Genomic DNA, 12540 nt, shown 5'->3' on the forward strand with positions numbered 1-12540 from the left:
CCTGAATCACAGGGGCACTGTCCAATGAATTAAACCAATCACTTAATGTTTCTTTGATAAGTGTTTGCTGTATTAAATCTGCTTCAGTTACGTGGTCCTATCCCCCCTTTGTACTTTCCAATGTTCGATCTGTAACACATCCACCCATTTATGAACATTTGTGGTCCACCCACCCATGAATAACAACACCCCCAACAAGGTTTCTTTTTATGAAAACGTGTCTAAGACTATTAAGGGGGGACATTCAGTTAAAAATAATATTCAAAATATAAAATTTTTAGTGTTTTAATTTTTAAAGTAACTATTTTTTTTTTATTAAAGTATTTCAATATCATTTTAATCACTATTTAGGGTACTCGTTAAGCAAACTTTTTTATATACGCCCTCGTGGACCAAGGCTTCAAATGATTTCAAGGCGGAAAAAGTTTTTGTAAAACATAGGATATCCCTGACCAACTAAGATATAAAATAGACACAGGAATTGGATAAAAAAACGAATAAGCAGTAGAGGGCAAAAGCAAATTATCACTATATATTTATGATCACAATTCATAATATCAAGACATAGGAACTGTAGCTCCCTAGCATTCACCGCTATACTACCTAGACTCATTGACATTGATTACAAGTTTACAACATTGCTACACTGAAACCTACCATTTCATTACTGTCAAAATTTGGGCCCATCCAAGAATTGATAATTAAAGAATATAACTAGAGATAACTAACAAGGCAAAATCGGGTTTTAGAGGGGAAACGAACATCTCAGGTATATTAAGCCATCTAACCAACCACTTAAAGCTGAAATCTTTTGTTGTCCAATCTTTTCCTGCATCAGCAAATTTGACAAGCAGTTCCCATCACGTGAAAATGGCAAATTGCTAATGCCAGATCAACCTGCAGCAAGTAGAAGGTAGTGTAACACCAGTCTTGGAGGGAACATACAAATATCTTAACTTCAAGCCCGGTTCTTGTGCATCTTGAGATCTTCTGAGTGGCATCAAAGAAACAAATATCATTCCTTGACGGAGTTCCATGCATGAAATGTGTCATACCGTCATTCTACAGTTGGTGTCTTTTTCTCCAGCAGGGACTCCAAAAATTCCGAGCACAACTTAGTGAGGGGTGGCAACATATGTGATGATCCACTAAATATGGTCTCCCAAGGCCTCTCGGAAGCAGCAGATGAAATTGATGAAGTCAGATTCCTTTTTGGATCAAACTTGGGTAGCTCTCCATAAATTGACGTGTATCCAAATTGTCCTGAAATTCAAGGCCACAAAATACAATCTATTTTATGGAGGAAATTTTACCTTACAATGAAATAAAAAAGTAAAACAAATAACAAAACGGAGGGGGAATTTTTTTAACAATACAACCTATTTCAACTCATTCATTAATTCTTTCTTTGTGGGACGTTGCTAGAATTAGTGAGAGGAATTAATTTTGGCTACACAACTAAAAATGAATGATCAAGATCATTTCAAGTAAATCTAAGCTTAACAATTTATTCTAATTGTATGGCAATGATTTGCTCCTCTCACTTTCATCTTAACATACACATGTTAATGGAATTGAAACTGTGACTTCTTAATTTCTTCCATACACATGAAGCTGAACAGTATACACCTGAACAAAACCCAATAGAGGAAGTAAAGTCATCACACCTGTTTCTTCCAACACATGATCATCCTGCCTAATCGTACTAAGCTCAAAGGCTTCTTTGCTATGTGGATGAAAGATGACATATTCACGATCACCATTTATATATGCAAGCAGTGACTGTAATTGTTCAGATGGATATCCTTTTAGAAAAGCAAGCCCCCCTCCTTTGGCCTGAATGAAAAGAAAAAGACTTCAAGACCAAAACCAAGAAACAAAAATCTTCAAGCATACTAAAGATTTGGGTCAGGCACTGGAAGGGTTAAAAAATTAAATAAAAAATCAACTTTGGAATATATTTCTGGATGCAACCCCTAAACAGAATTACTGTGCATTTCTATTCTAAGGTTATCATACAAACCTGAATATTACCAAAAGCGTACAAAAATCAAAATTGGATATTTAGTTTCAACTTCTATCTCAAAGACAATGCACAGACTAGCATGCACTCATTTCTTTATTACGGGTAACCCAAAAAATAGTTACTGGAGAAGACTATTAGAGACAAACTTGTTAAGTATGTTATATTAACTGATAGAAGTAGAAACTAAATGTCCAACTTTTATTTAGTCTGTGCATTTAGGGATTACCAACAATATCTTAAGGATGTTCGAAACTTAATCTGCAGATGACAGAGACAATCAAGAGTCCCTGTTTCTCTCCCAAACAGAGAACACACGTCCCACTTTTCACACTCATCAAGGGAGGCCACTCCAGCACACCATCCAATGAAAATCATCATCATCGATAAAGACTTATCATTCTCTAATTACCTTTAGCTACTCTTGCTTTAAAAAAAAAAATAATTGACGTTTGCCTTCTTCCATTTTTGTTTCATTTGTTGACTTGTTTTAATGTAGATTCTGTTATTTCTTTCCCTTTTCACTCAATTTTCTATTTCTAAACATGTTTTAATCCATGTTTGTCCAATTCTATTTAAGATTCATCATTCATTTGGTTCAATTTTATTTCAGATTCATTTTCAATTGGGTCAGTCTGACACAATCTGATATACAATTCTCAATGCTTTGAGTCTCTATTGTGAGTTTTCTAGTTTATATCATGTCTACTTTATAAAAATTGAGAATCAATAAACCATTTTAGTTTTTATTTTTATAATACAGCTTCTTTTTGTCTGTGTGAGCATGCCTGTATTAACTACTATACTTTTGTTGTTTGTCCACAACACAATCCGCCATAACAACGGACCATGTACTTGCCATTGATACCACTGGTTTTGCCATTTCTTTTTTTTGCTGAATACAACTGGTTTTGTCTGCAAAAGGCAAACTGGTGAAAACTGCAATAATATTCATGGGAGTATTGCAGTTTCACTTAATACTGCACTGTAATACTCATATTTGGCAACACAACAAAAATACAATATACTTCATTAAATAGAGATATGCACAATGAACTCCTCAACAATACTAGCAACGTGCATTTAAAAACCATTTTCAATACTGACAGTTGAAATAACTCAATTGTTAGCCTATAATCAGAACTTTTCAGAGAGATGTAAAGTGATTATACCTTAGTTACAGACCAGGAAGCCATGGGAGTTGGATTTGTCACATTGAATAATAAGATTATTCCATCTCCTTTAAATGCATATTCATTTGATTCAGGAAGGAGAGCAAGGACAGCAAAATATGAAAAATCTATTGTAAAGGAGACAGCTGCATGAACATGAATCGAAATTCTGTCAGATCAACTCTATTCCCATCATGCAGTCATACGTTTAGAATGAGGGAAAAAAAAGGCATCTGGTAATATCCAAAGAACAAAAGTAAAAAATACCATCCACGAACATAGACATGTTCTACTGATATGCAAGAAATTTGAATGATTCGTAAGGCATGTAAAATCAGTCACATAGGAAAAGAAATAAAATCTTCAAACCTTCTATTTGGATTTTGTATGACCAAAATGCAGCAAGCCTCGACATACTCCAAACAGACAGCTGTGGTTTTGAACCATGACATACAGACACAAGGTAATATGATTTTCCAGCAAAGCCAAGGCTCGTTATAGGCTGTGGAAAAGACAACAAATTAGAGATAGGGGGGATTGAGGACAAGTACGAATTAATGAATCCTACAATATGAAACCCAAAAGCAACTAAATTTTGTTTTAGTTGAAAAGAAATTGTTGGCTTTGTTCCTCGTAAATTTTAAAAAATAACAAAAACAGCTCCTATCATACTTTTTCACGACATGGCAATGACATGCATCTAGATATGCCGCCTTAGAATGACTGCTGATAGCCAGATATAACAAGATTAGATACATGTCATGTCACCACTAGATTGTTATAGGGACAATTTAAAAGATAAAGAGATAAGGTCCAAAACTAACAAATTGAGGACTAAAATCAAATTTAACCATAATTACAAGGATTAAAAAATGTCATTTTTTTAATACTCTATATGTCATGTCACTAGTAGGTGTGTTCATTTATTCGGGAAATCTGTGAAGTTGAACTGACCAAACCCACACACATGTTCGGATTTTGGTGTATTTTGGGTCAAACCCAACTCAACCGATTTAAGCATGAGTTTCAAATGGGACAGCTGGTTTCTATTATTTCGGAGTTACAAACCCAAAGATCCAACATGTAAACATAATTTTATTAAAAAATATGAACTTTTTTTAATATTTTTTTGTATTTATTTCATTTTATAATATATAAAATTTTCAGAAATTTTAAACAAGGTTTTTTGGACCTAGTTGACTCGACCCAACCTAAACCAAACTATTTTGAACAAGTTGGGTAACGGGTTTTGTCAAACCCAACCCATGTACAACCCTAGCTGCTAAATATATTCCCAAAAATTGCAGGCTTTTCTGCCTCCAATAGTAGGCATTAAATCCCTAAGCAAAGTACACAAACCAAACACACAAGTGCTAGCAAATAATCAAATATACACTTCACTACATTAGTATGAAGAAGCATAATAATAATAATAATAATAATAAAAGGGATGACCAAGTTTAAGAGATCACCATCAGAGTTTCTCCTACAACAGCAACAAGCACATTATTATTAGGATCCCACAATGTAATAACATTGTCTGCTGCAACTGCCAGCACAGATCCATCAGCTGAAAAAGCAGCAGCTCTCATGGCTTTATTTCTGCAAAGGCACAATGCATCCACATCATGGCAATGAGTTAGTGATATCATCAACTTAATTTCAAACAGAAGCAATCAAAAATTAAATCATATTTTTCTCATCCTCCTAAAGAATATAATTTATATACTTCATTTTGCAAATAAGTAATCTTATTGAAGTTTTTCCAAGGGGACAAATTACAACAAAATGCAATACTTCAAGTGCAAAATTAACAAAATAATAAAGGAAATAAAACAACTGTACCCATTCAGGGGTTGAGCAAGGAATCTCTGGAAACGAAAGATAACTTTATGCCACTCACTAATTATTCTTGTTTTATTTAAAAAGAAATCTAGCAGAAAGACTTTGTTCTTATCTGATATCCACTATCTGGGGGTTTGCATATTGATGGCAAAGCTTAAATGGTAAAGTTTTGATCAGTTTATTCTTTAACATCTATAGCCTACACGAGCAAATATTAGTTAATTCTGGCAACTATAATAGGATTATATACTTGTATGACCCAACAGCGTGACACATCCAACCAGAATTCTGAAGCATCTGGCCTTTTTGCTTAATCTCTTCTTTGCAGACCCATATCTGAAATATGTAAAATTAAATTAAATATTTGTCACCAGAAACAAATCCTACACATACATAACATTTTATCACAGACTACCTTGAAATCTCCACCATAGGATAAGCTGACAGCCATACGACGAGTTGGATTGAAAGCAATAGCAGAAATATGAGCATCCCTATCATTAAATAGATGTCAGCTCCACTTTCTAATACATCTAAAGGCACTACACACTCAAAATTCAGCTTGAGAAGGTAGAAGTGCAAGTCTGGAATAGTAATAGAACAATTAAAAAAACCACTGAACAATTGAACATGTCATGACATGCTATCAACTATCAAGGTATTGGTATACTTAAATTATGTGGGTCCCACTTATATAACCATGATAAAGTTTGAGATTAATAATTTTCATGATATAATAATCCATGGACAAACCTGTGAGGTTCATAAATAAGAGTCGATACTGAAAATCTCTTGTTATCATCCAAATCCCAAAACTTCAGACAAACAAGACCTCCCACTCCATCTTCAGGAAGCTTGACTTCAACTGTACCCATCATAGAGCCATCAACAGACAGCTCCACCAAGCTCACCACCACCTGTAACCACAATATTCCATTTAAACAGAGTAATCATCAACCAAAGCTTTATAAACTATGACAAGAAGTTAGAATACTAACAAGCAAGATTGCCAATATATCTAATTAGAAGAAATTATAGGTAACTAGCACATACCGTGACCTCATCAACTGGTTGATGATTTCTTTCACAGACTTGAACCTGCAGAAAAACAAATTTCAACTTCAAACATTCCTCTCGTTTAATTTTGATACTGTTATCAACCTTAAAAGTAATTATAAATTAAGCTATAAATACCAGACCAAACACCAGTATGTAAACAATATTAAAAATAGTAAAATACCATGAAAAGTTAAAAACATGATGAAATATTTCTTAATATTGTTGAGATATTAGTCTAAATGGACCGAGATTTCATTATATCAAATAATGTGGGGGGAAGGAAACAAGGGAGAAGAAGTATAAATAAAATCACTCAATACAACAAAAATACAGTTATCCCCAATTCTGCACCCACATACATAAGGTAAGGCAAAACAGTGTCTATATTCTAGGTTAATGACTTAAAGTAATAAAACAAAAAATTTAGCGGTAACTAATCATTCCCCTTGCAGAAAGGCTAAAGCACTTTTTTTTTAGATGAAGCCATTTCAAGTTCAAAGAAAAACTTGAATAGAAAAATATTACCTCATAAAGTCCACGATTAGCAAACAAGCTGTAGAATTGGATGCCATAGTTCTCTGTTTGTACAGCCACTAAACCAGAAGTGTAGTCAAAGGCAGCTCGGCTGCAAAGACCTTCACATATATCTTGCGAAGATAAACAAGGCTGGAAAAACCAAAAAATGTAAAGGTCATGTCAAGTGCAAGCAAATGCAAGTGTTTATGCAAGCACCTGGGAAAATATTAATATATTGATATAAAATGAGTAAAAAATAAAATTGTTTTTTCATTGTTCTTACGGGTTTTTTTTTCCAGAAATTAAAGACACTTTAGCATAGAAGTTCTTATATTTTCTCACTCCAGTTTGATGTGGAAGTGAATTAAAAAATTCACCTCATCAAAATCAAATGTTGTCTTATAAATGGCCATGTTGTTCAAGCTTGCAAGCCTATATTATTACAGATAAAATTATAATGATGGTCGATTGTTTAATTTTCTAGTGAATATAACAATTTCTAAAACATGGTCACATAATTAAAACCAATGGTTTTTTAGTGCATTAGGTATAATATTAGGACATATTAAGCAGAGAAATAAGAATACAGAGAGAACAAAAATAGGAACTTGCCTTGATCCCAGAAATAGACCTTATTATTTCCATTGAAGGCATCTTCAATATATGAATTTGATTATCTGCACAAGATATCTGCAGACCCTTAATTAGTTAAACAATATAATGATCTAATAGTCAGGATGGACCCAGCGACTTCTAACAATATTATATGTTCAACTACAAATTAGTAATCCTTACTGAGGAAAGTGATGGATCGGGAGAATCTACAAAATACAGAAGTGGAGATCCAATTCTTGGTAAAAAATTCTTTTTTCCCGTGTCTAACTGCCAAAGCACAAGAACTCCTTCCTTCCCACCTGATATCAAATGAAGCCATATAAACAATAAATTATATTGTTCAACGTGAGTAAAAGTGTTTGTAAACACATACATGATACATACACATTCCCCAGTTCAATGACTTCAACTATTTACTTCAGGCAGTATAATTTACCTGAGTAGAGGTAGGCTCCATCTGAAGAGAAAGACAGAAGCCTCACTCCAGAAGGGTGCCAATGCCAAGTGGAGCATGATTCAGCATCATCATTTTCCCTTACCCCAGGCTTATCTTCCTCATCGTTTGTTGATCTTCCATTCACTAGCCCACCACTGTGCATGAACTTCTGAGCACCAAATCCTCTCCAAATTAAAATTCTTCCGGTTACATCACCAGCAGCCACAATTCTCTCCATTGGATGGAGTGCAAGAACTGTAATTGTCTTTGAATGATGCAGGGTAATCTTCTTAGACACGGCAGAGTCAGAGTCCACTTTAGGAACTTTCCATATATGAAGTTTCCGCTTGTCTTTTATACCCAGAAATTTTCCAGAGGGACTAATGGTTAAAGATTCTGGTCGTTCAGTCTGTAAAAAAAGTGAATATGAATGCAACGACAACAATATAATCATTAAATTGCATTCTTAAATAGATGACTGACACCATCTGAGGATAAACCAATGAACAGAAATCAAATCATTTCTGGTTAGAGGATACATGAGTACAAGTAGACATTGCTCTGGAAACCACCATCTTCAGGGGGTTTCTAATTACAAAGTTCCAGAATAAAAAATATAAAATATAAAACAAGCAGTCCAAATGACATAAAGTTTTACTATTGTCCTTTTCCCTTCCTCCCTTCCCCCCTGTCTTTGGTATTTGTACTTCACAAAAATGTCCACCATTACATTACTTTGCGTTCTTCTCAAAATGAAAGTGACAAAACTGAATATTCTGTATAAACAACAAAATAAGATGTGCATAATTAGCAAATACATGAGAATACACACAATTGATTAAAACCTATTAACAAGCGTGTGCTCATTAAGATTGAATTTTTCATAAAAATTCATTAAGAAGCTGGCATGATCAAAATGTAATTGCGTTACTCCAGCAATCAGTACTACACAGACGATATTGTGTAGTAATAACTAATTCATAAGACAACCACCACTTAAATTAGCAATGTATTGTAATAAAATCCCCATATTATACAATTATTCACAAGCTCCACTCATCCACAATGACAAGAAATTCTTCAAAACAAATAAAAGTCGTGGACGAGAGTTTTCCTCAATCAAAATTTACCTCTTTCAGGATTAAGCTGCTAACAGCGTGAAAATTTGTCAAATTACACTTCCTGATCTGTCCACAACGAGGTGATAGACAATTGGCCTCTGCATTCGGATTCTGAACAGACACGTAAGCAAAAACATCAGGCCTCGTCTTCGCGTCGTTTTCTTCCCGCGGAGACAGTAACGAAGGCACCACCTAAAACAGAAACAAAACGCACAAAAAAACTAAACACCACTAACCTTCTCTGATTTAAAGCAAGCAAGTAAAATTAGGTCAAAAAGAGTGAAGAAGCGAATGTGCTACCATTGAGAAGACGGGGAAGTGAAGGTCAATAATCTTAACACATTCGGGAACGGAGAAGTCCCAGTGGCGAATGGTGCCGTCGACGGAAGCGGTCCAGCAGAAGGAGAGGAGGGTGGAGGAGTCGGGGACCACGACGAGGGCGGTGACGGGGCCGGAGTGGCCTTCGAGGGAGGAAACGCGGGAGCCGGTGGCGGTGCTGAAGACGGAGACGGTGGAGCCGGTGCAGACGAGTAGGCGCTTGGCGTCGTTGGAGAAGACGGGAGCGGAAGAAACGTAGTTTTGGCCTCCGCTTATCATGGTGGCGTTTGGGCGTCAAGTAATGCAAGTGAAGCCAACGTTCACGTTATAAACCCCTCTCACCCCTTACTAGGGTTTTTGGGGCCTAATTTCGTTTTTAAGCACTATGGATACCTCTTAGTCTTATAAATTAATACGCACCGTCTCTCCTACTTATGTTTATTCTTCTCACATTTTTTTTTAATAAATTAAATTGTAATTAATATTTTACCACATCCGTTTTATATGTTAAATATTTATTATTTTATAATATATTATATATAAATAAATATTATATTTAAAATTAATATAAGTAGAATTTTAAATATATAAATCAATGGATCATTCATTATAAAATAATCGATCATATATTTCAAAATGAAGCTTTTTAAAAAAATCAATAACTTTACATCCAATGTATGCTATATTGAAAACTGAGGAAAAGCTTATATACTAAGAAATAAGTTTAAGAGTGTAAAATATAATACTTAAATATGATTAATAAGTGTCTTAATTGTTAGAGATAAAAGGCCATAAAATGTAATGATCCACCATATTCCTACATCTAACAGAATTAACTACTAGAAGAGAAAATACTTAGAATTTTAGTATTCACATAGTCTAGACATGAGTTTCATACTATATATAAGTGTTAAACAACTAGAAAATAAAGCATCTTTATAAGCACACACACATAATATAGGTATAGTAATCCATAAACTATGAAATAAAAATTATAAGTTGTCGATCAAATAATATCTATACAAAATAAAACCTTCAACTACACTACCCATCCAACATGGCTGACAAAATTGTCAACTCTACAAACTTATTCCTACTCTGCTTTCATGTAAATATGTTCATCACAATTCAACTACCAAAAAACATGCAAAGATAAGCTAAATATACAAAAAATCAACAAAGTATAAAAGAAATAACTAATTATGTTACAACTTAACTACACCACACAACATATTCTTAATTTTTCCACAAAGCAACATAATATGTCTAACATCATACATAACCTTACATGCGACATAATACAATCAAAGCAATTAGTTTAAAAGTAACACTTCATCATACTAAGTATATAAGAAAATACAGTTATACTACCAACACTAGTATGTAAATCATACAACAAACACTTCATAGTCTACCACATATCAATACAACAAACAACTCAACATGGCATTCAACACCTTATAAGAGTGAGCAACACAACAACATATGATACATCATATTTCACCACATCAATGTCATTCAACAATTAATTTATAAAAGCATTTGACCACACCAAAACAACACATCAAATGCTTACATCTCAATTAATGTTTCATCATGCATTAATCTACAAAGATCTCTTACACCAAGATAATAAGTCTAAGTGATTTGATCTTATTAAATAACTAATCATTTTAATGCCTTACACATCTATTAGAATGGTAGTTAAATTGATATATCAATCCCTGATTTTATGGTTATCACCACTTAGACTAATAAAGTCCAATACCACCACACGGTATGACATAACTTGAGTGTGGACTTACTGGCATTGAAATGCATTAACTAGGTTTCTTATGAATTATAGTTTAGTTAACTATCCTTGTAATACCATGAGCCTCTTTAGTAATTAGTCAAGAGTTATAGCCTTAACTTCTTACTTTACTCCTACATTGATTAAGTATCTAAAGGAGACTCATTAATTAACTCAAAGAGTTTAACACCTACTAAATGAGTTTTTCAACAATTAACCTCCTAGAGTGTTACACCAATGTCTTCACAATGAGATATCTAACTTTTCAAAACATTTTATCCTCTAATCCTTAGGCAATCAATATGCCTAAGTGCCTACAACACTCTTAGCATGAGCAAGACAAAGGTCCCATAGTTGAAGCCATGCTTGATGTCTAAAAGGTGTGTCGGGCACGATGATGAGTTCTACACATAATAAACTCACAAACTGGCTCACATCACTTGAAAACACAAAGAATCTTAAACATGCAATACCATGGGATGCATATATGCATCATATTTAACTCAAAACTCAACAAAATATCAACATCCAACCAAAGATCATCCACTTTCACCAAAATCATTCAACATGTTCAAAACCTCGACAACTCCAAAACACGCAACTTCATCTCAACCATTGAAACAACAATGAATTTCAAACAAATTCCAACCAATATATATATACACACATACATTAGATAAACATAAACATGAGTTCTAGTTTCTTTTACCTCAGATTCAGAAAGAATGACAAAGAAGGAAGAAGAAATGATTTTGAACTAACCCCAAAACTTTGCACCAACTTAGATTCTTAGTTCCTCAACTTAAATCTCAGCTTCTACTATGCTAACTAGCCAATAAGGAAAGAAAAGGAATCTCCTGGTGGAATCAGATCGACGATCAGACTTCAGTGGTCCTAGAGCACCTCTCTTTAACGTTTCTTTGAAATTTTATAGTTATGAACTTATGAAGTTCATTTATTAGAATTCACCTTATATACGTCAATCGTCCCCAGGTCAACTCTCACTTACTTAAGTTACAACAACAAAACAACACAAAATAAAACATTTATATATATATATATATATATATATATATATATATATATATCAAATATACATAATTAAGAAAACATGGTGTTGCATTAAAAAATAGTTTTAAAAAGGCAAAAAAACAAACGATGTTTAGAAAAAGACAGAGTAATGGAAGAAGAACAAATGCAGGAAGATTATTTTTAAAATTTATTTCAAAATGAGAATAAAGTAAAAGGGTATTTTTTTTGGGGAATATGTATTCATTAAAAAGGGGGAGGTGTATTCATCATTTATATTTTTTTGATAATCATGGTATTGTTACAAAATATTTGTTGCTTGTCAATTTGCCACAAGGTGTCAAATGGGCTAGACCAATATTTGTAAATAGATGGATGAGACTCGACTTGAATTTCTAATAGATTCCTTATTTTGTGATTTAGCTAGACTTGTTGGTCCATTGCATTGGGTCAAATCAATTTATTTTATTTAAATTTAACAAAATGGAAATATCAAGCCGAATAAGTCAAATAGATGTTGTGCCTAAAAATTATTGATCCATTTTGACCTAATTAATGCATCGAATTACACCAAATTAGCTCAATTATTTTTCGTGCAACTTTTCTTTAGTTTA

General features: G+C 33.6%; 1 protein-coding gene across 2 annotated transcripts; it reads right to left on the reverse strand.

The window, feature by feature from the left end:
* Positions 1–505: 505 nt before the first annotated feature.
* On the reverse strand, positions 506–9482 carry LOC109808242 (Transducin/WD40 repeat-like superfamily protein). Of its 2 annotated transcripts, XM_020371145.3 has the most exons (15): positions 9088–9478; positions 8797–8979; positions 7667–8075; positions 7411–7529; positions 7228–7305; positions 6625–6765; positions 6094–6138; positions 5794–5957; positions 5456–5534; positions 5291–5376; positions 4668–4797; positions 3565–3697; positions 3196–3341; positions 1668–1836; positions 506–1263 (listed from the first exon to the last, which is right to left on the reverse strand). In XM_020371145.3, the coding sequence occupies exons 1-15, from the start codon at positions 9382–9384 to the stop codon at positions 1058–1060; spliced, it is 2385 nt and encodes a 794-aa protein (XP_020226734.2). In that variant the 5' UTR covers positions 9385–9478; the 3' UTR covers positions 506–1057. The 2 variants fall into 2 exon arrangements, with proteins under 2 accessions (XP_020226734.2, XP_020226735.1); XM_020371146.3 differs by lacking the exon at positions 1668–1836 and having other exon boundaries at positions 1061–1263; positions 9088–9482.
* Between the last annotated feature and the right edge of the window lie 3058 nt (positions 9483–12540).

Source organism: Cajanus cajan, chromosome 5 (assembly GCF_000230855.2).
Source record: "Cajanus cajan strain Asha chromosome 5, NIPB_CcT2T_4, whole genome shotgun sequence".
NCBI lineage: Eukaryota > Viridiplantae > Streptophyta > Magnoliopsida > Fabales > Fabaceae > Cajanus > Cajanus cajan.

Bases quoted from the DNA above. Each gene is read 5' to 3' on its own strand.
- LOC109808242 (XM_020371145.3), bottom strand. From the start codon at position 9,384: ATGATAAGCGGAGGCCAAAACTACGTTTCTTCCGCTCCCGTCTTCTCC. The intron at 8,076-8,796 runs GTAAATTTTGAT...CTTTTTTTACAG, and splicing joins GCAGCTTAATCCTGAAAGAG to ACTGAACGACCAGAATCTTT. The intron at 4,798-5,290 runs GTATATAATCCT...GTGCCTTTGCAG, and splicing joins CACGCTGTTGGGTCATACAA to AAATAAAGCCATGAGAGCTG.